Source organism: Hypomesus transpacificus, unplaced genomic scaffold, assembly GCF_021917145.1.
Source record: "Hypomesus transpacificus isolate Combined female unplaced genomic scaffold, fHypTra1 scaffold_88, whole genome shotgun sequence".
Lineage (NCBI taxonomy): Eukaryota > Metazoa > Chordata > Actinopteri > Osmeriformes > Osmeridae > Hypomesus > Hypomesus transpacificus.
The window spans coordinates 615,162-642,669 of NW_025814039.1; the positions used below are offsets into that span (position 1 = coordinate 615,162).

The 27,508-nt window shown below is 39.8% G+C and overlaps 1 protein-coding gene across 4 annotated transcripts in view; it reads right to left on the reverse strand.

Annotated features, from left to right (window-relative positions):
- Nucleotides 1–18: 18 nt before the first annotated feature.
- The window catches only part of si:ch73-261i21.5 (zona pellucida-like domain-containing protein 1), a 29,069-nt gene continuing 1,579 nt past the window's right edge, over nt 19–27,508 (reverse strand). The window contains exons 2-12 of one of the 4 annotated variants that reach the window (XM_047018018.1): nt 13,013–13,149; nt 12,413–12,516; nt 11,618–11,844; nt 11,323–11,507; nt 10,695–10,767; nt 10,504–10,601; nt 10,075–10,155; nt 2,019–2,190; nt 1,564–1,672; nt 1,261–1,281; nt 19–885 (exon numbers count right to left, since the gene is read on the reverse strand). In XM_047018018.1, the coding sequence (XP_046873974.1) occupies nt 728–885; nt 1,261–1,281; nt 1,564–1,672; nt 2,019–2,190; nt 10,075–10,155; nt 10,504–10,601; nt 10,695–10,767; nt 11,323–11,507; nt 11,618–11,844; nt 12,413–12,506 (1,218 nt within the window). In that variant the 5' untranslated portion in view covers nt 12,507–12,516; nt 13,013–13,149 and the 3' untranslated portion in view covers nt 19–727. Of the gene's footprint in view, nt 886–1,260; nt 1,282–1,471; nt 1,673–2,018; nt 2,191–10,074; nt 10,156–10,503; nt 10,602–10,694; nt 10,768–11,322; nt 11,508–11,617; nt 11,845–12,412; nt 12,517–13,012; nt 13,150–27,508 lie in introns of all 4 variants that reach the window. The other 3 variants (XM_047018017.1, XM_047018020.1, XM_047018019.1) reach the window with 3 other exon arrangements.

Sequence of the window (27,508 nt, forward strand, 5' to 3'; positions counted from 1 at the left end):
AATTACATTTTATTAAAACCTGTTTTGGTTATAATAATAGCTGTTCATGTGGTTATAAAGCATATGTCTTAATATGTAGAGATTGCAAAATTGATAGTAATAGGTACAAAATGCCCCTTTATATTCCACCACAAAATTGAGTTAAGATATGCAGCACCATCACACCAGTAATTGAATAATGTATTACTAAACCCAACCTTGTACTCATTTCATTCTGACTGATGAACAGGAAGAACCAATGATAGTCCTTCTAATTACCTAGCTAAACAACACTTTCAAATGTAGAATAATCATTTCAAGCATGCAGTACTGCTGTGAATGTTGCTCAAGCATATTATAAGTGCTTTTGTGTTTTCTTTGGACTTTGACCTTTTGTCATACCTGCCATTGAGATATTTGGATAGTTAAGTTTCAGGTCCCATGTCCTTAGTCTTAGTTGAGTGAATGAAAGCAACATGGATAGTCCAAGGATCATTTAGACTTAATCTTGAAATATATCAATTTGTCTCAGTGAATGTAAACTGGACATGAATTGTTGGCCAAAACAGGAAGTTTCATTGACCATTGACACTCAAATCTAGTGTTAAATTAAAGTGAAATACATATGAATGTGTGTGGAGATTGAGATTTCATAAATGTCACAACATTTCCATCTGGGAAATTGTACATTAAAAAACAGCGTCACTTCAGGTGAGTACGACGGAGCCTTGAACAGCCACACCCTACTTCACTCTTGTAAGTAGAGTATGCCTTTCTCTACCCAGCCTTGCTTTGAGGCATACATCTGGAAAGTTATGAATCCTGCCAGAGTGAGGAGGAGAGCACCTATGATCCCCACTGCTATGGCAACTTCCCATCCTTCTGCATGTTTGTCGACTTGTGCCACTGCAGAAACAAGCAGACATGATTAGACTGAGTAGACTAACTTGACAGGTTTGTTTCTCATGCACTTACATGTGACAAGAATGTTTGACCTGGTCCATTTTGTCACCTGAACCCACTGTTAAATAGCTTAGGGTACAAACAATATCTACTGACATGGCTTTAAGTGGAACATATTATCTGAAGATTCTGCGATGGTGACAAAAGAACCATGTCCCTATGGATAAGTTTGGACTTACTGAGTCAAAATTATATCTGTTCTTTATTATTTCCCTTGAAGGGTTAAATATAGAAAGAAAAAGTTTTAACTTTTTGGTGAAATTGTCAGGATAAATCTGCATAATAATATCAACTCATGACCAAACATAATATGCCTACCTTCAGACTCAATAAGACCAGCTGTAAAAGAGAAAAGAAAAAATCTAATTCAGGTGCATCACCAAGAATTTGGGGCCCTACGTAATGAGATTACACTAGGCCCCTCAAAATACATAATGATCAGTATTGACTATTTGACAGCTCTGATCCAATTCATACCACTAATTCATATAACATTGATGAGTATGGAAAGTGATCTGTAAATTCCTACTGTGCCTTCATTCTTTTGCTGAAGAGCCGATAAATGTTGAAGCATCCCAGAATGTTGAGACATCATTGAACGATGGACGGTCAGATTCTCACCGTTGTCCACTCGTGTGCTAATAGGGCCGGAGCTAACTGTGGCCATGTCCCTCTCTGAGGTGCCTTGGGTTGGAGAGACGTCTCGCCTCCGTCTCTTAGTAGTGCAGTTCTGAATGCAGGGTTGGGGGAGTGGGGTTTTAACATGACAATGGTCTTATAATGCAAAACAATTACATCCTCTTTTCTTGTTGCAAATATTAATATTTGAGTTTCTGAAGTCAACAGAACTATCGTTTTGACATAAAAACGTATGTATTAGAAGGTATGTAAACCATTTCACATATCTATTTGATCTTTATGGACTTTCATTGATATTATGTCATGGTAAGAAACGTAAAACTATATATACTATTTATAATGCAATATAAATTATATAAAACTATTCATCTGTTTGTGAAACTGGGCCTAAAGCATCTTAACTCTAATCAGTTGAAGTTCATGTTTTAGCAACTGACCTGTTGCAGGGAGCTACAAAGAGAGGTCTCACACAGTCTGGCTATACAGTGGAGGTAGAAGGTGGATAGCGTCCTATTCTGGTGTTGAACAAACCGAAAGGCCTCAAAGGAGAATCGTGCTACCTGCTGTTGTCCATTTACCCCTATCACTGTCTGGCCATCGCGGTTACACCTGGGAGACAGAGACACAAGGTTTTGCATGATGCTTTCCTTTACATTATGGGATATATTTAACAGTCCAGAATATTTACCATAAAAATAGTTATTGACTTGGGGCATTAAACTACCGCACAGTGCCCATGATGCAGTTGGTTATTAAGACATACAAATACAGATTACTTGAACTATAGATAGTGTACAGTGAGGAAAAAAATCATTTGATCCCCAGCTAATTTTGTACAATTTTGATCAGTCTATAATTTTAATATATAGGTTTATTTGAACAGTGAGAGACAGAATTTTTTTTTAATCCATAGAAACGTATGGCAAAATTGATTTGCATTTTAATGAGTGAAATAAGTATTTGACCCCTCTGCAAAACATGATTTAGTACTTTGTGGCAAAACCCTTGTTGGCAATCACAGAGGTCAGATGTTTCTTGTAGTTGACCACCAGGTTTGCACACATTTCAGAAGGGATTTTGTCCCACTCCTCTTTGCAGATCTTCTCAAAGTCATTAAGGTTTTGAGGCTGACGCTGACAACTCGAACCTTCAGCTCCCTCCACAGATGGGATTAAGGTCCAGAGACTGGCTGGGCCACTCCAGGACTTTTATGTTCTTATTTTACAGCCACTCCTTTGTTGCCTTGGTCGTGTGTTTTGGGTCACTATCACGCTGGAATACCCATCCACAACCCATTTTTCACCCAAGATTTGACAGTACATGGCCCCGTCCATCGTCCCTTTGATGCGATGCAGTTGTCCTGTCCCCTTAGCAGAAAAACACTCCCAAAGCATAACGTTTCCACCTCTGTGTTTGACGGTGGGGGTGGTGTTCTTGGGGTCATAGGCAGCATTCCTCCTCCTCCAAACACGGCGAGTTGAGTTGATGCCAAAGAGCCAGATTTTGGTCTCATCTGACCACAACACTTTCACCCAGTTCTCCTCTGAATGATTCAGATGTTCATTGGCAAACTTCAGACGGGCCTGTCAAGTGCGTTCTTGAGCAGGGGGACCTTGCGGGCACTGCAGGATTTCAGTCCTTCATGGCGTAGTGTGTTACCAATTGTTTTCTTGGTGACCATGGTCCCAGCTGCCTTGAAATCATTGACAAGATCCTCCCGTGTAGCTCTGGGCTGATTCCTCACCATTCTCATGATCATTGCAACTCCACAAGGTGAGATCTTGCATGGAGCCCCAGCAGGGACGGACTGGGGGGAAAAAGTGGCCCGGGAGTTATACTGTCAGACTGGCCCACTCAGTAAACGGCGTGTTGTCCACTCAATGCATTGCACGCATCGACCAGTCATTGGCCTACATGGAAAAATACCCATACACTTAGCATTATTTTGGATGATTACAAATAAATTACATCATATATGTTTAATTTCTTACTTTAAACTTCCGAAGTCGGAAGTTCAACGTCAGAGATGTAGTTATGCCACTGCATACTTCTATTCTATTTTTTTTTATTACATAATTATTTATAAGTATGCAGTGGCATAGCTACATCTCTGACGTTGATAACAAACCAAACCGTTTAAAAATCGGTTGAAAATTGAGCAAGTTATGATTATTTAAAAAGTACATGTAGCACCAACCCAATGTTATGGGTGAGCGAGTTCACTGTAGCAAGATGGCCGCCATGTGCGGACGTTCTAGACTCCACCGTAAGACATACTGGCTGTGTCTACTACCGCGCACTTTATGAAGTACACTGCAATACAGTGCCTTGCAAAACAGTGCACTTACATATTCAGTGCAATCCGTCGCTGATAAGTGCTGTCTCAAGTGGAACACTTACGTTAAACACTTGGTGGAAGTGACGGACGCAAATCTGCTCGCCACACCGCAAAACCTGCCAAAATGAACGCGCTTCTCCACTCAAGTGGAAAAATCTGCCGAAAGGGCTCCTCCTTTTCCCCTACGTAGCCAAGATGGCGCCCGTTTAGTTTTTTTGGACCGTTTGCAGTGCGCCATCCGGGTACTTTCAGTGCACTGAATTCTTCTGGTTTTGTGAGTGAAGCGCCCTAAGCACTGAAAGTCAGTGCTCGAAGTGCACAAGTGCGCGGTAGAAGACACAGCCCTAGTGTTTATATATCTATGGGGCACAGTGCCCGCAATTATGTCGGTGACAAACACAGATTTCCGATGAGGTCTTAACTCTATGGATGAGGTACGCGGCTGGCATCACCTCATCGCCGGCCTGCGGTCTGATACATAATGCCCGACGAGGTGTCCAATATCACCTGATAATGGACGATGCGGAGGCGTGCGCGTCGGACGGTTGCTTCCTGCTTTTCGAAGGGCATTATCCCGCTTATACCATAGTCACTTGCCAACGATTTTTTTTACAAATATTAATTTCTGTTTTAAGGCGTTTTGCAATAGAAAACTAACGTTTTTCAACGTTAGCCAACTCGGATATTTCTAGTCCCCTAGCTCATAGAACCAACACCGGCTTTCCTTTGGCTGAGCTATTAGCCCAAAAGCTAACGTTGTGCTAGCAGGATTCAAAGGCAATAACATTGTGTACGGTTGACAAACAGTAAATATAATTTTACAGTATGTTTGACAAGGAGATTTGCTGGCTAACCAGCCACGTCACTGTCCCAAAATCAATATTAAGATTTTCACTAAAGTATCGGCCGTATACTGTATAGGCTACAGCTATGACCGCATCAAACTTGACATATTCTCCTAACAGTAATTATAATTTGACAGTATTTTTAACAACATGACTAGCCAGCTATCGAGCCATGTCATTGTTCCCAAATAAAATCAAGATTTTTTTAAAGAAAATAATCGGCCATGTGTAGAGTTGGCCGCAAGCCTGTCTGAAGTAGACTGACTAGCGAGGTGAATAGCGAATGGGATGTGAGATGAGCGGTTACGTGACACTGACACAGTACATTCAGAAAGGAAACATTTTCAAATAGGTTAAAATAAATATTGAAGTCACTCATTGTTGTAAATTACAAGTTACCTTCTTGTTAAAGTCTTTCAAAGTTGTAAATGGAGGCTTTGACTCCATCACTGTTGTTATAGTTACTTATTTCAGACACTTTGTACAGGCTCATATGCCATGTTGCCAGCGGAATAATTTAGAAAGGTGAAAAGACAGTTTTGCTGCAATGACGCAGTAGGTGTCCGTCATCACCCGATAATGGACACCCCTGCAGCCAATCAGAATCGAGTATTCACACAGACCATGGTATAGACCTAATCAGAATGTTTGTAAACAAAGGTTGCCAAGACACTTCCGGGTGGATAACTGTCATCCTTTCAACAGCAGTTAGTATGGTAGCATAGCATAGTAGTTCATAGTAGTTCATTTAAAAGATTAGATCGAAAAGATTAACGTCATGCCGAAATCTTGTTGTGTTTGGGGTTGTAATGTCAAATGTACACAGGCATGTAAAGGATAAAGCTTTTTCCGTTTAGCCATGGTTAAATCGAAATCGACCCAACGGAACCTGTGGATAACGTTAGCACAGATCCAGCTATAGTAGCCTAGTCTAAGTTTACCGGGCGGTGTCCTTGCATCTAACGGTACCAATGGACAGGCTGGCAACCAACCACTCATGACCGGATTTAAGGAAGACATTTCCTCACAGATCATTTATAAAACGTTTTTGTTGGGTTGCTAGGCTGACCAGAAGCATGACCCCTGAAAAGGAGGACACTTAGGTCCAAAAAGGAGGAAAAAGGGTCAAAAAGGAGGACAACCCCAAAAAGTTGTTGACGGGGGGGGGGGAATAAAGAAGAGTGCCCGGGAGACCTAGCATTATCCTTGTGCAGTTGCGTATCGCAGGCATGCTTAAAGCCCCTTTCCACCTACTACTCACGTCAATGTCAATGCGACAAAACTTACAGAAGGTATGATATTGATCTTTGCTGCTCTTATGGAAAAGTGGAGTTGTGAACTCTGCGTACGGACACGCAAGAGTGGTACGGACAAAAGGCTGGAAAACCGGACTGTCCGGCCGAAATCTGGACGTCTGGTCACCCTATGGATTGCTGTTGGGTAGCATAACGTTGGGTAGCATATCGTGCAAGCTTGCTAGCGTGAGAGTACTAGTCCTGGTGATGTAAATAAACAAACCACACACAGTGGCGTGATCTGGCTGGAGTTTTTCATTTACAGACCATTCAATTTCAGGCCTAGGGCCTAGACCTCAGGTCAAACTACAAACATAACACACTCAAGGCTCTAATAGGTATCAAGCCCTATGGCTCAATATTATTTGTTTCCAAAATGTGGGGAGGAAGAATATCAGACCAGGAGATCAGTAAACAGTCTGACTTGTACACTAACATCAATTCAGGAGATCAGGTTATGGCAGACAGGGTTTTTTTGATTGTTGAAAAACTGGCTAAATGTGGTGCCACACTGGTCATGCCTTCATTCCTCAAGGGGAGAAAGCAGCTAAAATTTTGTGAGGCCAAACACTATAAAAAAACGACCATGAAAGCAAAATACAATTATTTCATTATTTACCGTAATTTGTACAGTACACACACAGTAAACACAGTATTTACAGTACACAAAGTATTTACAGTAAACACAGTATTTACAGTAATTTGTATTGTATTATTTATACATATCTGTATATTTAGGTTTACTTATTTAAGCTTAGCATAGATGTAATTTATGTTCTGTGTACTCATGTTAGGCCTATGTAAATGCCAGGTGCTTGCTTTGTCTTAAGAATGTGCATCGGACAATAAAAGACTTGAACTTGATCTATATGAAAAATATATATATATGCTATATTCAGACGTTTACCTACTATATAAAACAATCAGTATTTAACTGATAAGAAATCTTAATGTTTGCTTTATTCAAAATTTACCTTTCTACTGTCAACACTGCTCATCATTACAATGATAAAGTTTCCATAGTCAATAAGATAGATGGGTACTTAATTAACCCCCGAAGGAAAATTGTGTCCAGACAGATAGCTAGAGCTCACGCAGTCCATAAAATCTTTCATCGTTAAGTTATATTATTGTAGCTACAGCAGTAGCTAGCGATCTCAGTCACTACGAGTTTGATACACCGTTACAATATTACCGTTATTCGCTAACAATATCAACAGCAACGACATCGGGAACGTCTCGTTTTTCAGTTCACAAGCATATCATTAAACGTGTTATAATTATAATAATCAGAAAACGTGTTTGTGGTTAAATGACATGGAAAATCCTGTTGGGTTCAATGGCTTGTTAAGGGCAACTATCGCTAGCCAAGATCGGCGTTATCCACCCGGAAGTAAGATATTTGTTGTTGTGACGTCAGGCTGAAATGTCCTATAAGGATTATTATTGCCCTCCTCTGACATCATCTGCACTAGACGAAGACTAGACTCTTTGAATCATAGACATATTTATGTATATGCTTTGAATCATCATTTTGTGTTGGAATTAAAGCCATTTTAGCAGAACCGTATTGTCCACTTTCTATCAAAAGTAATTGGTTGCTATAGGCAACAGCTGAAACACACCGTGAGAAGACTTGAGAGCTAGCTACAATTACCCTACCATTTATTTTCATTTACAAAATGAAAGTAAGCTAAAAATGCCATATAATAAACAACTTATACCTCGACCGTTCGGTCATGCCTGGAAATATCTGGCTTGAATGCCTCAGTTTGATATTTCCCGACATGACCTCGGTCTCGGTTAGTAAGTAGTTAAATTTAGCCTACGCATTTACTTTCGTTTTCGAAGTGTGTCGCAACGGTATGCTGTAAGATCGCCTATATTTGTGCATTGCTTGGTGTCATTGTTCCTGTATCAAGTGCAGCATATATAGTATTTCTTTGATTAAACGCTGCAGCGTTTATTACACAATGTTCATTTTTGGAGCAGCGTTTATTCGAGGGCGGCGTTTATTTGAGGGCGGCGTTTATAAGACACTATTCTAGGCTTAACGTGCTAACGCTAGTATTTAGACAAGCTTGCTATTATCTTTTGAAAGATGTATATATATGTTCACGATTTGTATTTTTTGCACTATATGTTTTTTTTAAATACGATTTGTATTTTTATATTGTATATTATGGCCATTTTATATTTCATATTCTTTATTTCTATTCTAAATTGTACATACTTTAGCCCCTTAGCATTAGTGAGACTTTGTACCTTTAGTATAGGTAGACCACATATTTAAGTTAATATTATAGGCCATCTGTTGAAAAGTAATTTTGTATTCTGTGCCGTATTAGCTATATTTAGAATATAATTTATTGGTTTGTCGCCTACATCCATATTGAAGTTCCTACATGTAAAAATTAATCTGTCTCAAAATAAATTCGTAAAGCGTTTATTCTTGATTATGGTGTAGTAGCCTACGTTATTTGTAGAGAATGTAGAGATCTGAATATGAGCGATAGCCTGTTGGTGGGCCTTAACAAGCCGTAGCCAGCGGGCCAGTAGCGGACGTCTGTCAGTAAAGAGTAGGCTGCCACTGGGGGGCCGCTGGTAAAACGATGAACAAAACACCAGTGGACCGCTACTGGTCCGTCGGTCACATGCTAGCTGGGTAGTTCGCTACATTAAATGTTCTTAGCTAATATAATCAGCATGGTCTTCTAAATCACCGATTAAGCAACAATCTAGACTAGTTAGCTCCATCTCATCTGCTTTTTATTAGCGCTGATTAGCGAGGAATTAAATGCAAGAACAGCTAGGTAGCGATAACACCTAAGGCTACTGTAGCCATGTAAACTAATTTAGCTTGCTAACGCAAGAGCACCTGTCTCTTTCCACTCCAGTTCTTTCAATAGATATTAGATAATCTGAACAGGCATTAGCAATAAGATAAACTGCTTTTCAGGAAATTTTTTCTGGCAATTTTTTCGTAAACTTCCCTTCTAACGCCGACTAACAGCTAGTCTCTAGCTAGCTAGTTATTTGCTATGTTGATGTAATATTTGATATTTAGTTACAGTGGGCCCCTACAGGAGAATGTTAATTAAAATGACATGCTGCTACTACCGTATTTCTGGGGTGGCGTTTATTAGGCTACACAATGTTCATTTTTGGTGCGGTGTTGGATTATGAAAAGGACACCTGCGACATTTCGAACTTTGCGGAGTGCCCGGTTCTCCAGATAATCGTTGGAAACTAAACGCGGACACACACACACACACACACACACACACAGAGATACCTGGAATTAAAGGTGCTGTACAGCAAATTCCATGATTTGCTTCTCAGTACATTATATACGTGTGAAATGAGTTGCTGAAAGCATGTGCAAAGCTTTTAAACTTTGTAATACCGTTGACCAGTTTCTCACCCATTTTCAGCTCAGGTTTTGTTAAGGTGGGGCAAAACCCACCTATCTACATCACAGCCATGGCACTTATCTACGTCAGATCACAGATGGTTTAATGTAACATACATTCTGTTACTCAGCTGGTACGATGGTACGACGATACAAAGACAAAGTAATTAACACATAAACACGACTGCAGGTAGGTCTGTTCTGATTTCTGCAATTGATTTAGCTAGTTGTTGCTCTGGTTGCTAAATTCAATAATATAGATGGGGCGGAGCTTCAGCTCCTTCAGGCGACATGCCCGCCAAGTATCAAGCAGAGAAGACTGCTGATTTTCTCATGATTTCAAAGCCTAATTTAACATATTTGTCTGTGGGTTTTTTTTTTCATTCTAATTTGGATGAGTAACATCCAACAACAACAAATTTTTCTCTGGTGTGAAGAACTTAAACTCATTTTCAGTTCTACTTTACAGCCACTTTAATAGAGATATTAAAATGAATACAAAATATTACTATAAACAAACAAAAATATAATTCAGATATATCACTGTACTACAAGGTGTGTCATACAGTACAGGTTTACATCCTTCCAATAAGTGTCACTTACCCAACAAAGAGGTCATAGAAAGTGCTGTTGACAGGGTAAGGACTGGTTGTAGCAAAACAGCGGTCCAGCAACACATTGAATCTATAGAGGAGATTGTTGTTTTATACTTTATCTGGTATGATTATATATGCAGTTGTGGCTGACAATTCCTCCTCCAAAGGATACGAAAATGTGAATTAAGTAAAGATAATTTCACAAAATGGTCAGTCTTTGGGTTACTGATAGGAACGGCATAGACTGCATTTGAGATCAGAGGGAAAAGTTGAGTGAACTTTACCTTTTTTAATTCAAAGCGTACTTTGCATATTATTTAGTCATCCATTGGATTTCTAAATATCTGACTTTGTAGTGGTTCTACTGTTTTATTTTACAGCACATGTTATTTTAGAATGATCACCATTGATCCACTAAATTATTATTTTACTTTACCTTGTTGTAAGGTTGGTGGCTTTGACCTGTACAAAGATCCTTGTCTTCAGTTGCAGGCCCCCATCTGGAACCGTGAGTAAGGTTGTGTAGGAAATGTCCTTGGAGACAATCACAGGAGGGGTGAAAAATAATTATTTTGGGGCCCTTTTTTCTGTTTGCCCAGTGACCGAAATCATACAATTCATCCTTACTGAGTAAAGCTGCATGCTTAGAGTACTGATGAAACTCCCATTGTTGTCTTTGACCGCCAGGCTTACTCCAGATCTGTTAGGGAATCAGAATGGCTGCTTTTCAGTTATTTCAATTTGTCACGAGAAGAACGCAACTCCACACCAACCAGGTCATCATTTGATACACGAGGGAACTTGCAAAATCACACCAACAGGTGAACTACACTTAGCTTGAAACTTGAAACATTGGGTAATACAAGCTTTAAGGGTATAGCCCACCATAAGTAGCCCAGGTAATTCCATACATTTGAACACGTCACTGTATTGTCTTGAATTGGGGTCGGTAGCAACATAACTCTGAGAAGTTGCAGATTTTATATTTTGTAGATAATTTACTGTCCAAATATATGTCCAATGTGCAAATACATATTTTTAACCCATATTTTACTCAAAAACTTTTTTGTCCAGAAAAGGGTACACATAGTCAAAGCTGTTTGTAGTCCTTGTCTGAATGAAATTGTAAATACTTTGGCTTGGTGAAAACTTAGTTCAATCGTGCCAGGCAAAAACAGCACTAAAGACTCCATAAGTTGCTTGTATTTCACATTACGAATGAAAGCACATATTGAAAGGCTGCTCAGTCACTCACACACTCATCTCAGTGTTGTTCACAAGGTATTGGAGTGGATAGCGACAGGAGAACTTGTACACCATCTCTTGGCGGTAGGTGATGGTGCCTGCGCCAGGATCCAGGGAGTTGATCATGCCAGAGATGTTGACAAACTGAATGCTGGAAAAGTCTGAGAAAATTCCATAACCCACTTCCTGGGTGACCTGACAGAGAAAGAGACAGGAGGGGAGGGATACAAAGAATTGTAAAGTTTTGACAAATATTAGGATAGTATCAGTTCCCCAAATTCTTCACTTGGGTCCTAGTTGGTTACCATCAGTTTGTTAGAGCAGGTAGCCACAGCCTCCTCAGTGATGAGGAAATTAAATTTCAGGACAGGGGGGTTGACTGACCAATCTGGTATCCCCCTGCACTCTGCTTTCATGTACTGAGCATTGAGGGCCATCAGCGTTTCATTGTAGCCGCTGTAGTACACAGGACAAAGGAGAATCTGAAGTTTCATCCTGTTGGTGCCACATACGACCTCCATGTCCGAGTTGGCTGTGGGAACAGACCGAATCCGATTCACAATAAGCAACTTTATGAGTGGAATTAATTCTGATTTACAGGATGTAAACGGAGTTTACAGAAAATGTACAAAACCTTAATTATCAGCACAGAAAAAAGAAAGGAGATGTGTGGATATATGGACTGAAAAGCACTTCTCAGCAGGATTGAGAACATAAGCATGTGCAAGTCATGCCTAGCAATGTGTCTTTTTGTTATCTCTTTTGAAGTCTGTCTGCAAGCCTTAAGATTATTTTTAACAAACACTATTGAAATGTGCAACAATCCTTGTTAATCTAGCCCAATGTTTGTTTCATGATGTCTAGCTGATATAGCTAACCCTATGACACAACAGCAGGGGTCTAAAAATTTAAATATGAAAACATGAAATTATATATGACCCTTTTCCAGCACTCGTCTTCACTCCTCTCATTTCTGGGTTGCCCCCATGAATCTTAGAAAGTTCCAAAAGAGTGAAAGGTAAGATAGTAGAGATGGAAGGAAAAACACTGAAATCTAGATGTGTGGTGAGACTGAATTTGGGGTAGCAGTTTTTACGGACCTGGTTCTCTGAATGTAGGGTGTGTTTGGCAAACATTTTGAGCCGGGCTGCGAGGAAGCAGAGCAAGCTGACACACAAGGAGGGCCAGCCACATTGTCCTCAAACTAGAAGGAAGGGGTACATCCACTCTGACTCTCTTGAATTTTGTTTTTCACAGCAAATTTCAGGTTGGAAATACATATAGCACTGTAGTCTATGTGATACACAGGCAGACGCCAAATGCACATGAGGTTTTATAGCAAGCCCACTATAATGAGTACAGAGATATGGGTGGGGAATGGCACATGGAGGGTGGGAGGCTTGTAAAATTGACATTACGCCCACTACCTCATACTAGACTACATCATTAATTATCAGAAAACATTCAAATGTGCAGACAGTACAAAAGTGTTAATATGTTGTATTTGCTAATGTAAACAAACAGAATAAAGTAGTTGTCATCTCAAAATGAAAACCATTTAAATATATATATATAGTTTGTTTCCAATAAATGAAAATATGTTAAAGTTAAAAAACTAGATGAATCACCATTTAACTACATTTTGTTACTTTGTATGTTCAATTACAATGTCAATTTCATGTAAATATAAAAAGATTTACCTTGTGTGGATGGGCTGTGTTTTCTCGCTCCTATCTCCTATCTCTCATTCAGTCTCTCCTCTTTTCTTCACAACCTCCGGCTATTTATGGTGGCCTCTTTTCCGTATATGGTGGTGAAGGAGGGCACAGCAAACTACCTGAGAAGAAAAGGAAAACCAAGAAAGCAATGTGAGCAGCTTAAACTGCTGTGGTTACAACGTCCGGATCACCTGACATCCCAGGAATACTAGTAGAACCTATTGTCCTCACACAAGTTTGGTATTAACCTTGTACTTGATGTTGGTGTATAGACAAGTTCCTTTTGGATAATTGATTATATGACCAGGTAGTGCCAAATTTTTACATAACCAGAATCCAATGCTAAGTTCTGAAACTTTGAACAAGCAAATTAAACTTATTTCTCAATTTTGCAGGGATTTTTAATATATTTACACCATCACAGCCTAACAACAGTGGATTAACTCACTTCACAGGTCATTGTACAACGCTTGTGTTATTTGTAAACACAGTCTTCATAGGCTACCTTGAAGTAAATCATAATGTTTGGTTGGTGTAATTGTTAACTGCACCAGTTATTTGACACTGTACTAATGTATCTAAGGCACACTGTAGTTGTGTGCATGAGCCATGTTCAACATCAGACAAGTATATTCATCAGAATTAAATTTTAGGTTTTCGTATGCCTACTTGTTGCTGTCTAGACTGTTATTTATGTTGTAACAGTTCTGAGATACAGAACGCAAACACAATGAATCTGGTGTAATAAATGGGAAATCTCAGTAAAGTATCTATCTCAACATACATGATATTAGAGGTTGACCACAAACTTTGATTTGAATGATGCCTGCTTGTTTGCATCTAAATTTCCTGATGCCTGTATCGGTAGTTAAAATGTGGATACAATACTTAATATCAAAGTCAAGACCAAGAGATTTATTGTCATGTGCACAGTACAACACAGGGTCATTCTGGACAATAAAATTATTGGGACATGGCAAGCAAAAAGTGTAGTGGCATTACAAGAAAAACACAAGCAGCAAAAATTGCACAAGGAAAAGAGAAAATAAAGTCTAAAATAAAACTAAATAGCAATAGCCTATATCATTACACAACAAGAACAGTAAAGTGCAGTTGAGTATGTACGTTAAGCGAGGTTAAAGTGGTTTTAGCAGACATGGCCTACTCTTTGAAAATGTAGCTATACCTTTGATCTTTGAAGCCAAGGCATTCTCCAGCTCCCCAGTGAGAAAAAAGGCAAAGGATCAGGCTTGTGATGAAACTTATTGTAACCTGTTCTCTGATATCCCCTATTTCAACTCCATAGCGACAAGAGGAAAGCAAAAACTGTATAACATTCCTTGAGACTTACAAACGTTCATCAGGGTTGCTAAAAGAGTTAACTTTCTTGACAGTAGGACAATGTGTAGGCCTATCAAAGTGTCACTTTGTTGAGGTTCTTTTTGGTAACGCGTTGCAAAAGAGGAATCGTCTGTAAAACACGGTGCATTAGAGCTCCTAAATTGTGGTTTGCGTTTTCTTTAGGCTACCTATCTTTTGCCGTGGGATACTCTTTATAGGCCTTAGTGTAAAAATCATGTCTCTCTCAATCTCAGACTCTGAGAACGAGCGACACACCCTTCCTTACAAAACTGCCAGGCTCTGTCAGCATCACCTAAACAAATTATGTTCTGACTTCCTTTAAAAACCCTCGGGGGTTTGTCATTACAATGGTTTGCATATGATCTTACCGACACCCTAGCAGAATGTATGCCTCTGCTATAATGAATCCTACTTTTTCTCACCTGGACGCCAATGCTGATGGCAAATTAATTTTGTAAATAAATGTTGCGATTACATGGTTCTCTGCCTCTTGAAAGTTGTATTTAATATGTCATCGGTCTGCAAGGAATATAGCCTACTACTGTTCACTAGCTAATTTAAGACAACCTGATAGCCTATTGCTGCATGTTTGGGATAGGTCCATCAAAGACCATTGTCTTCAAACAAATAAAAACGTTTTAGAATCACAATATTTCACCAGTATTTAAGTTGGCAAAGGATGTAGGCTATGATGTACCAAGACAACTAAGAGAGAAAAATCCATGTTAGTAACGCAAGATCAAGCGGGAGTTTTAAGGTCATTTTACGTCTGTAACCTCTGTTCCTTGTCAAGCTGAACAACGCCCCTTAGTCGTGCAGGACGGCGAGACGCAAACCCTCCAGTTTTTATTATTGTTAATGAACAGTTTATTAAAAGTTATGACTGATATTTAACTGAATAGCCATCGTAGAATCACTGTATAAAGTTGCAGGAATCGAACCAACCAAATCAATGGAGGTCTACTAGATACGTCCTTTGTGTCCATAAAATTAGATTTGGGTTTGATTATGGGTTTGAACCACAACACTTGGCACAGCCACAGTCTGTCACTGTCCATGCCCCCTCTGGATCTGTGGAGGCAAAGTATGTTAATTGGAAATACTCGTAATATAATAATGATAGTCATGCTGAGCAATTTTAAATGTCTGTTCTGCCAAACAAAGTGTGCGGTTTGGGTCACCTTCTGACCTAAAAAGTCAGTGCTGGATCTGTGCAATACTAGTCATTTCAGTGAATCCCCATTTTAATAATGGTTATCTTTCCCTTTTATCTTAAAGCTCAGCATTTGGCCTATCAGTTAATAAATGCGTGTGGCAAAGGTATTATGAAGTAGGCAATTTATTGATTTTATTCAAGATGTGAAGACAAAAACATTATTAGCCCATATCAAGTGTAATTAACCATGGCCTGCTTCAGTGTTTTAAATTTATCCTACAATTTTCAATTGCTGCCACATTCTTTTTTGGGCTATTATTCTCAATCTCCTGTTGAGAATATCGGCCATAGGCTAGCCTAACGTCAGTCACGGTTTCAGACAGCTCATCAAATTACGCTAATTATCAGTAGGCCTAAATGCATATATAGATTTGGTAGGTCTACAATTTACGCATTTTAACGGTCGTAATGGTTTGACAAGTTGTCTCCCTTGCCATGTTAATTGCGGCAAGGCCGGTCCAAGCCTTGGCGTGAATTATTATTATTTTTTCTTAATTACCGTATTTATTCGATTAAACCTCGATTTATTAAACATTGTTCATTTTTGGTGCTCCGTTTATTCGAGGGCGGCATTTAATCTAAGAAATACAGTATTCTAGGCTATCTGCGCCAGCATGTTAACGTGTTAGCTCACTACATTAAATGTTCTTAGAAGTGATGGTGCCCAAATTAAAGGACTTGCATTATTCTTATTTTTTCTAAGATCTGATCTGTCAGGCTGATGGTACCAGCATGTGTGCATGCAGAGGCCTAAACTGGAGGAGGACTACTCGTGCCTTGCGTGAATATAATCCCCCAAAAATAAGTCATTTGTTCTCATTTGTTAATTTGTCTGTATTGTTCTATATTAGTTCATGTGTTAAACAAAGTTTAATTATTATTTATCTATTTTCAAGTCACTTCCTATGACTTTTGTGTAAAAATGTTTTTATGTTATTTAATTAGTTTTGGCATTAATCATTGTTAGGCTGGTTTATTTACATTAAAATAATACTTTTTTGGAACAAAGGCTTCCTTTATATTTGGGGATTACCTACATGAGTAACTTTGGTGAGTGTTGGGGCTAGTACGTGTAACCACAGTAAGTATCAGGCATGTAACACTTTCCTAGTCAGGGCTGGCAAGGGATGCATTCAGCCTGTCGTGAGATGCACCCCCCTCTATTGTCTATTCTGTATATCCCAGCATCCCATTATTCTTACTGTACACTGAGGGCACTAGTATGAGTAACCACAGTAAGTTTCAGGCATGTAACACTTTCCTAGTCAGTGTTAGCAGGGGGTGCATTTCATGACAAGAAGGAATACAACAAGCCTGTCATGAAATGCACCCCCCTCTATTGTCTGTTCTGTATATCCCAGCATCAAATTATTCTTACTGTACACTGAGGGCACTAGTATGAGTAATCACAGTAAGTTTCAGGCATGTAACACTTTCCTAGTCAGTGTTAGCAGGGGGTGCATTAAGCCTGTCGTGAGATGCCCCCCCCTCTATTGTCTGTTCTGTATATCCCAGCATCAAATGATTCTTACTGTACACTGAGGGCACTAGTATGAGTAACCATAGTAGGTTTCAGGCATGTAACACTTTCCTAGTCAGTGTTAGCGGGGGGGGCATTTCATGACAAGAAGGAATACAACAAGCCTGTCGTGAGATGCACCCCCCTCTATTGTCTGTTCTGTATATCCCAGCATCCAATGATTCTTACTGTACACTGAGGGCACTAGTATGAGTAACCATAGTAGGTTTCAGGCATGTAACACTTTCCTAGTTGGTGTTAGCAGGGGGTGCAATGCACTTGCATCAAATAGAAAACAAGGCCTGCCATGAAATGCTCTCCCCCCCGCATACGTTTCTTCCCTTCTAGTCCAGCATTATGTACATTTAATAGCATCAATTTCACACCAACACATGTGTATGTATAGGTTGGTCAGGTCTGAAAACAGAATAGTCCATGGTAAGTGGGGGATTATTATGTTTTATATTTTCATTTATTTAATTGACTTAAACAATAAGAGTAATATATCTTAAAACATGATTTCATGATGAGAACATTTCTTTTGATGTTGATACATAGTTGATACATGGTTTTTAGTACTTGTATTTTGTAGGCTATAGACATGTGAACCTCTGCTCCCCTCTCAGGATAGTTGATAGCCTATTCTGGATCAGAAGGCTGTTGTTTTCGACCTGTCTGAGTAACCCACCGTATCCGCAGGCTAACTGCATTAAAACCGCATGCCTTTGAACCTATACATTGGTATAAAGAGCCATGTAAAATACTTTGAACCTGCTACACAAAATACATTTCCTTTGGTAATCATACTGGGGTATATTTCCTCAGAATACGATGTCGTGGAGCAAGAATGCTGGTTCGCGTTCGTTACTATACGGTTTGAATGACGAATTTTAAGGATTTTGTGTTGAAAATAGCATCTGATATTTACACAGATAACCAACATTCTTCTCTTGAATTCTATAACAAAGAAGGTATAAGTGAGACTTCTGTCTCCCCTATGGTTTGGTTACGATATCAAGACGAAATCCTTCACTCTTTGATTCGCGCGCGCTGCCACGAGGGGGTGCCAATCCAGAGAGTCATGCATCGGGTGATACAACACCGGTGTTGGACCTAATTCTCACTCCCCCGCAGAATCCCACTAGCCTGGCTCTGCCCTCCTACGTACTTCTGCTCAATTTGGATTTTGCTTCTGTACTAGGTCTGGGATGTCGGTTCTGAAGTCGGTTTCCAGAAACACATTTTTTGTAGGTCCAATCAGCGAACAGAGGGAGTGGCTGAGAACGATGACGTTAATGTCGTGCACTTGTTTGAGTAGTTCAGTAATGGCGGCGGAGAAAGATGCGAGCAAAACTATTCTGCCGTTGTGGCAACGCTGCGAATATAGGTTAAAGCCGGAGCAAGAACATTCCTTGCTGAGTTTTGTTGGTGGCCATTGTGTTGTGGCCCTCCTCCCCACGGGGTTCGGGAAAAGTTTGATTTTCCAGCTACGGCATCTAGCTCCGTTACAGTAGTGGTGAAGGAGTTGGCTAAGGCGAACGCTTGCGATTGGTTATGGCAAATCGGAGTGGCTCTGGGCGGATCCAATAGTTTTAAACTTCAACAGAGGACCCGCCTTCAAGGAAGTTAACGTTTGTCAATCGAGACATCCCAGACCCTCTGTACAAATGAAATGTACGAGGGTCTGGTTAGGACCAGGCTAGAATCCCACTCCCCTACGCTTGAACGCGCACTGCCTTCCTAGCGTATTGCTAGTTGTAGTTTGACGAACCGAGGCGATTTTTACAAGCCTAAATTCCCTTGTCTTAGTCTTTGAGGAAACTGTCAGTAGGATATTTATTTCATGTTTCATCAAAATATAAGTTTATGTTGTAATGCACTTGAGAGACGATACGATTTGAATGTCATTTTACTCGTAAAATCCGAATGATTGTCTCACGAAAATAGACGTAATTTGTAGCTGCACTTGAAAAACGATGTTGATGTTGTGCTACACTGTCCTGGACCAAATCCCAATACTCCCCCTTACACCTTCCCCTTACCCCATCCCCTTAATTGTTGGAATGCTGCTTCAGAATTCCAAGTATTGTTCTTTGAATCTTTATTCAACTTCTTCATATTATTATTCTATTTCTTCCGCGCAACCTTTCAGCGCCTTCAATCACGTGGCATCGTCATTTCACGATTCCAAACCACTTTTTCGAAACTGTGCGTATTGGTTTTGCGACACAAGCATTGATGCGTCAGTGCCATACGTCCCATTCCTAGTAATTAGTTATGCGATTACTTAAACACGTCTACATGATTCTTTTTATTAATCGTTGTATGCTCCATGGACAAAACTTGCACCATCATCCTTCTGCAAAAAAGTGTCGCCGTGTCTTCCTGTATGTTGTATGTTTCATTCAATCAACACATTGAATCCTACTAAGAAAGCCGAGTAAACGCACAATGATAGGCTACATCTGCTACTGATATTACTATCCCAACTAATTTAAGCTGTTAAAACTATAATATTCTTGTTACAACTAGCTAGCCTACTTCTTCTGTTTAACAGTTTAACTTTCAGCTTCTCCCGCAATGTAGGCTATTTAAGCTCTTAGCTTTGTTAGATGATGCAGTTCAGCTTCCACACTGCCTCTTGAAATTCAACTTTTTCTTTGATTGCTTCACAACGTTCAAACTTATTCTCCCGCATTGTATGTAAGCACTTAGCTTTGTGAGATGATGCAGTTCAGCTACCACACTGCGTCTTTAGAGTGAGTCACACATTTTTAACATTAATTTCAGCTTGCGGGTATTTTCTAATTTCTGTATTTTCAGCCATTTAAAAAAATAATTTCTGATTTCAGCATTCCAACGCATTTTCAGCAGGAAATGCCTTTTCTACTTTACCCCTAGCCCTTGGCCCTCGAAAGTAAGGGGTAAGGGCTACATAGCCCTAGGAAATGGGACGCCACTTGGTTACAGGCACGTCATCTAGCACGTATCGATATCTCCAAAGCAAGTAGTGTTATGCACTGATATTAAACGAAATTCGCTGCTAATGGAGTTTACTTAAAACTGTAGACATGCTAGTCAAAGAAATGCGGGACTGTTGTGCAATTCACAACTGTAACATTAGCATACCAAACTAGCAATTTTTAGAAACGTTTCAATTAGGAAAATGGTTGCAAATATATATGTTCACGACTGTATATAACATAAAACAAGACTGTCATAATTTTTTTATCAATTAATTAAGCCGATAATATAACATTTATCGGACTCTCTGGATGATTTGGTCGCCATTGTTGCCGGTCGCGCAGTTTTCACATAGCCCTAGGTTTCAAGTAAGCTCCCGATCTTACTTGGTTTTAAGGGGTGTATAGCCCTTAGTCTTAGCCCTTCCCCTAGCTCCAAAAGAGTATTGGGACAAAACTAGCTCTCACGGGAACGCGCAAAACTAAGGGGAAGGGGTAGGAAGGGGTAAGGGGGAGTATTGGGATTTGGCCCTATTATCGGAATGAGGGTAATATGTGCATTATGTTGTAGTTGCGACTGCTGTTATGTCACTGTCTGGTTAAAGCAAGCTTCCTTCTTTGTATTCATTTGTACAAATCACTTTTCACTTCTGATTCTTGATTACGTTGTAGGCTACTTGCTGTTATAGGCTACTTACTAAATGCACTATATGCCAATTGTAATATAATCATCTGTTACATGAGTATTATGGAGGACTAAAAGTGCCACAATTAATTTAATAAATACACCATTAAATAAATAAATACACCATTAAATAATTACTTAAATGTGTCATTAATTAATTTAAATAGAAATTAAAGACATAAATGTGTTCTTAAATGTGCCATAAATCAATTAAAATACCAATTCATTTTATGTAAAAAACATATAATTATTTCACTATTTAAGTATTTCATAGTCCATTTCCCAATGCTACATTTCATGCAGCATTTCATGCTATATTTCAGAACGAGTTGTGCTGCAGTGCTTCATTAATTGTGTTATCTGTCAAACTCGCCCATCAAAGTTGGTAGGCGGATCCCATAACGCCTGATCATCAGACAACTTAATTTTAACCACTTTAATTACAAGATGGAGAAATACTTGAGTAGGTGGAATTTACACAAATCTGTGGGCAACGTAGAACAGAACACAGATTAGAAGTATCATATTTTGATTAAACGTTATGACCATAGTGGAGACATAGGGGGAACCGGAATGATCCTACCCCAAAAATAGTTTCTTCCACAATCGACCAAATTGGCCAAAAAAGGCATGTATAATGTTGTTTTTCCAAGTTTTTTAGAAATCTGCTCAAATCGAGGCTAAACAGTGCTGTTACCGTCATAGCTGCCTGTCACAAACAATAGGTGCGTTCGACATGACCCGACTTCATGCGGCGCTGCAGTCGGCTGCAGGCGACTGACTTGAAACAGTGAATTCTGGTTAGACTTTTTGTCCGACTTGAGACGGCGCCGAGGACACGTCACTGTGACGTCGCCATCAAAGTACCGTGAGATCAATTCGAGAACTGCCGGCTGTGTAGCCGAGCGCATTTTCTCAAGAGCAACTGCATGGGTTCAAGTGACGACACAGCTATTTCATGATTGGCCAGACACACACAACACAACTTTGACGCGTGTTTTGTAATATTCGGATACCTTCAGTTTCGCCAATGCTCAAATCCGGAACAAACAGTTGAATTGAATAAAAAATTTATGGAAGAAAAGGTTTTACTCCGCCTCTTCCCTAATGGAAAGAATACGTTTAATTATATATAGAGTAAAGTAAGCAAACAGAGCTTAATCGGCCGTGACTGACGTCAACGACAGCAAACCACGAGAAGCTGAAATGCCCGACTTCACAGAGCCATTTTCAAATCCTCCCCGACTAAAAGCGGCCACTCTCGCCGGTCGTTTCATGCAGCCGCAGTCCATGTCGAACGCACCTAATGGCTTCCGTTGCTGACGATACATTTATTTCCCCCTCACAGTAACCCCTCAACCAATGATATGTGCTTTAGCTTAAGTTGTCATGAGTATCTGGCAGTTTTCAGAAATAAAATCGGTGATTGGACGGCAAAGATATTAAGGCGGGAACCATGGGAATTTTATTTCCAATATTTGAATGGTCCGGCAGGGGAAGACTCGATCCTGCTAGCCCCCATGCCATGTGAAATGTAGCATGAAATGTAGCGTGAAATGTAGCATGAAATGTAGCATGAAATATAGCATTGGGAAATGGACCATGAAATACTTATATAATGAAATAGTTATATATGTATTTTACATAAAATGAATTGGTATTTTAATTAATTAATGACACATTTAAGAACACATTTATGTATTATATATATACTTTAATTAATTAATGACACATTTAAGTAATTATTTAATGGTGTATTTATTTATTTCATGGTGTATTTATTTAATTCATTGTGGCACTTTTAGTCCTCCATAGAGTATAGCCAGGGCCGCGTTTGTGCAATGGGCAGGAGGGGCTGCTGCCCCGGGCCCCGGCCACTAGGTGGCCCCAGCATGGGAGATAAAAAAAGTAAATTTTTGATGCATTCACCCACCCGTAGTGAAGTCCACATTCTCTTAGCGTCACGTGTCGTTGCCGGCATAGACATAACAGCAGAGCCTGTTTAAGGAGAGCCTGCCCACTCCCTATTAAGCCCATAGAGTTAACATAACTAGAGTAAGCTACTTTTGTCTTCCAAGATGGCGTCCCCATTCATTTCTATGAAAAGTGCTCAGTGGCGCAGTGAGGCAAGCGAGAGCGCGAGACTGGATGCGGCCATCTTTCCACTTCCGTGTCTTCCGGTCTAGCTTTAAACAGTGGCTCTTTTTTTCCCTAGCTCCGAGACCTCGTGCACGCTTGCAACTAGCTGTACACGTCATACTTTGCGACAACCAGTCGCGAGCATAGATTTACAAGGTTATGAGCGTGTGAGCGAAGGCATTGCAGTTGCAGAATCTAGGGGCAGAATGGGGTACAAGTCCGATAAGAATCAGACACATGATGAAAACTTTACGGAAATGCATTCTGTCACTGTATAGTATTCCTTTCACTTTTTAAAAAAAAATCTATAGGGCTAAATATAGGGCTATTCTAGATGGAACTCATCACATATGTTGCTTTTTTTCTTTGTGATATGAGTATGATTTCCAACGTATTGTATCGGATGAAAACATGAACAGCTCCGTCGTTGTTCTCGCCAGGCAAAGGAAGCTTAATAGTTATTTTGGTAACCGAAATCTTCCAAAATGCAGACTTACCATAGCTTACTGTCAACTTTATATTCAAACAAAATGCCAAGAAATTCACACTGCCTTCAATTTAACATCAGTGTAGAAATATGGCCTGTGTTTTGTATGTTCATCCTACAAAACCAAACACTTATTAATAGATATGTGATCTAACAATACTTGGTAATAATGTAATAAATAAAAGCTTGAGAACTGTGTTTAAAATATACTTTATTGAACATTTGCCTTTGAAGGGGAATATTCGCAGAACCATATTGGCTACAAGACGTTTCCATCAGATGTAAGTGGGGGTGAAACATAGTCACTGAGGACCTTCATTGTCCCACAAATGCAGTCTGGCTTGATGACACAATCAAAAAAAGAATAATGGGTGTGTTTAACAAAAGCTTCTCAAGGCCTATATAATTTCCTATTGTGGTTACCGGTTAAAGTATTAATCTTCGTCTTTGCTCCAGATAGACGTCAACAATCTATTCTCGCGCTTAACATAATATATTTGCCATCATGTCATGAAAGTTTTTACGAAAAATCAAATCTGTTTAAAAATAACGGGAATAAACTATATTAACAACATTGTATGTATGTGCGACAACCATTTGCTAAACTTGCTACAACAGGGCAGGCAACTCAAGCCAGTTCTCCCTGTGCTCATTCAATATAAGTCTATGGCTCATTCAGCTCCATGTAAATCGGCTATTGGCCAATGTGAACTTTTGTGCTTGTGCCCTGTTAGTATCCGCGAGCACATTTGCAGGCAACTTTTATTGACGTAAGCAAATAAATGGGGTGCTAGTTTACCCATTTCGGATTGGTTTCAAACTTAGCAAAAATCTGGAAAAATTATTCTATGAAAAAGCTAGTAGTATGAGCCAGGTACGAGAATCGAACAAAAATTATTGGGGGAGATAGTTTTGTAAATATTGACTGGAGTTAATAGAATAAAAACGACCTGAAGAGTCGGAAACCTAACCGTAAATGCAATACCACCTACATCCACCGGGGCCGTTGCTTTAAGCCGAGGGGCGAGGGGTGGGGTGGTGCTTGATTAAGCCCCATTGTACCGAATTTTGTTGCAGTTCCACCAGAGTTCCACTGGGAGTGATTGCGGTCAAGTGCAAAATGAATGGGAGTCTATGGAGCTAAACGGTTACATTTCCCTCTTTCGCCTGATTGTCGTTGATAAATCTCAGATTTGATGGTAGTTTTTGCATGTTCAACATGGATTACAGGTCAAAAGTTGAATGAACAAGTACTTATGTCCTTTCGATTTCTTACAGGGTAAGTCGTTGTTGCCTAGCCTGGCTGCCAGCCCAACTTCTCCCCGCCCACAAAAAAATTGGGTCGGGAAGTTGGGTCTGGAGGGTCTCGTATTGGGGACAACTACAGAAAACCAGAATCGGGACGGACCAATGAAATTGCCAGGGCGGGCTTTATACGATGATGGACAGATGTTCAACAGTAACGTAATCAACAACGTCACGAAAGAGCGCTTGGGTTGAATTTGTTTTCAACAAACAACATATTACGTTGCTATGATTGGTTGTAGGTCTATCCAATTGAGCGAAGAGGCATTTGTTTTCCGAGTTCGGTTGAAACACGCCCCGTAGTCACAGCCCAACGGAGAGTTTTCAGACTCATATTCTGACTAGAACTATGAGTATGACAACGTCAGGCTATCCCAGACCCTCTGTACAAATGAAATGTTCGAGGGTCTGGTTAGGACCAGGCTAATCAGGATGTGCCTTGTTCAATACTTTAGACCAGGGGTTTTCAAAGTGTAAAACAGTGAGCCTCCCTTGAGAGAGCATCAAGTCACCGGGGCCACCCCCATTTTAACGGGGTCATAGAATGATTTTTTTGGGGGTATTTCACACTGTTCCTTAAAGGGGCAATTGACTGCAAAACCGATTTTACCTTGTCATAGTTGAATAACGACAGTTCGGTGGGTAAACTTAACATACCGTGAATATCAAAGTCCATTGACACCTCTTTCCTATTCAAATCTCAAAAAGAAAAAATTTGGCTGTAAAACGCTAGCTTTTCAACAAAGCTACCGGTCCTACGTAGGACCGGTGATCTCCTTCTTATTGGCTCTGGTCTGTATCTTTGTCACGCCCCAGAATTTACATCCAGACCAGCCCGAGGTAGCGTCTATCTCCCTCCGATACTAGTTTAGCTGCGCGCTGCTCTGTGTAGGCTACTTATAAGGAATTACAAAGAAGAACGTTTTGAATTATAACAAGGGTATTGAAAATGGACCACGGTTGTAAATGCTGTGTTCCAGGCTGTACAGGGAAGGCTAACACTCACAGTCTTCCCAAGGAGCCAAACATTCAACAGGCATGGCTGCTGTTGTCTATGAGAAGATCCCGGCGAAGTTCGACACTCAATCATTCATTTGCTCTGAACATTTCACCCAAGACAGTTTTGACAACCTTGGACAATTTCAAGCAGGATTTGCTAGGAAGCTGAACCTGGAAAGAGGTGCTGTTCCGACCGTATGCTCATTGCAACCGCAAGCTAAAAGGACAGTATGATGTTGTGCTAACAGTTATTAGCAATGCTAACGTTTCCTGTATATAGCATACCAGGTACTAGTAGAATGCTAAATACTTTTCTACACACATCAAATGACTCTAGCTAGACTACCTGTAGTCGGCATTAGAAGGGAAGCTTCCGAAAAATAGCCAGAAAACGAACAGCAGTCTGGCTTATTGCTAACGCCTGTCTAGATAATCTATTTGAAAGAACTGGAGAAAGGCAGGTTCTGAATACAGGATACGTTAGCATTGCTAGTAACTGTTACTAGTAACACCAAGACTGTAGGCATGTAAACAAGTTTAGCTTGCTAGTTAACGCAAGAGCATAGGTAGAATGTGTGATAATTTAGCCTAGTTTATTGGCAATGGGGCTAACGTTGATTCATGTTCCTGACTGTGTTTCATTCAAATAAATAACCTGTGTAATGAAAATCTACAATTCACGATGCATGTTTGTCAAGATCTTTGTCATGTTATTTTACAGCAAGATATCTAGACCTAGCCTAGCTAGCTAACTGAAGCCGAGTAGAATCACGATATGGTTTGGTTGCTAAGCTGTAGCCTAACGTTCTACCCACCTAAGTCAATCCTGTTTGCTTCAACAACAGAAGTGGAAACAAGTAATGTTATGATTTCAAATGATATATAGTCAATCTGTTGAAAACAATGTTGTGTAGACACAATAGATTTATTTGCACGTTTTTATTTGAAGTCTCCAACTTCGGTGTTTCAGCGAGTGCTGCTGTTGGCCGTGTTGCGTTTTTGCTCCCAGCTTCACTCTTGATAACCAACCAATCAGCGCGCAGCTTATCTAAATATTAATGAGCATACCATAAAAGGAGAAAAGCTAGTGTTTTTTCCCGGGAACATTTCAGAGGATCTGTCAGAGGGCATAGAACAGCACCCGGGCCATTTTCAACCCAACCAATGTTACATACCCTATTCGGAGACCTTAAGGAACAGTGTGAAATACCCCAAAAACCCAGTCAATTGCCCCTTTAAGGTCTCCGAATAGGGTATGTAACATTGGTTGGGCTGAAAATGTCCCGGGTGCTGTTCTATGCTCCATAATGCACCCTGTGAAATATGGAGGATTATAGGGGCCAAAACTAAATAAATAAATACTTGGATAAATAAATAATTATATAACACAAAGCTTAAATAAATGACACAAAATATATAAATGTTACATGTATTTGTGTGTATATATATATATGTTTACGTTTTCATGTGTTTACGTTTATTCATTTATACTTACATTTATTCATTTATACTTACATTTATTTATTTATACTTATATTTATTTATTTATACTTACATTTATGTATTTATACTTACATTTATCCACGGTGAAACTTCCTGCAGCAAAATAAATCTGTCGTCCCCTCGTCACCAAGTCAGGGGGCGGGTCAAAGCGTCTGATTGGTGAATGAACAGTATTACACACCAGGCAGGCTCAACCAGTCGATCAAGCTCTCTTCAAGCTAGAGGGATCCTCTATCGCCTCACTCTACAGCTGCTAGGGGTGTGCGACACTGCACGATGTGGTATAGATCCGATACCAAG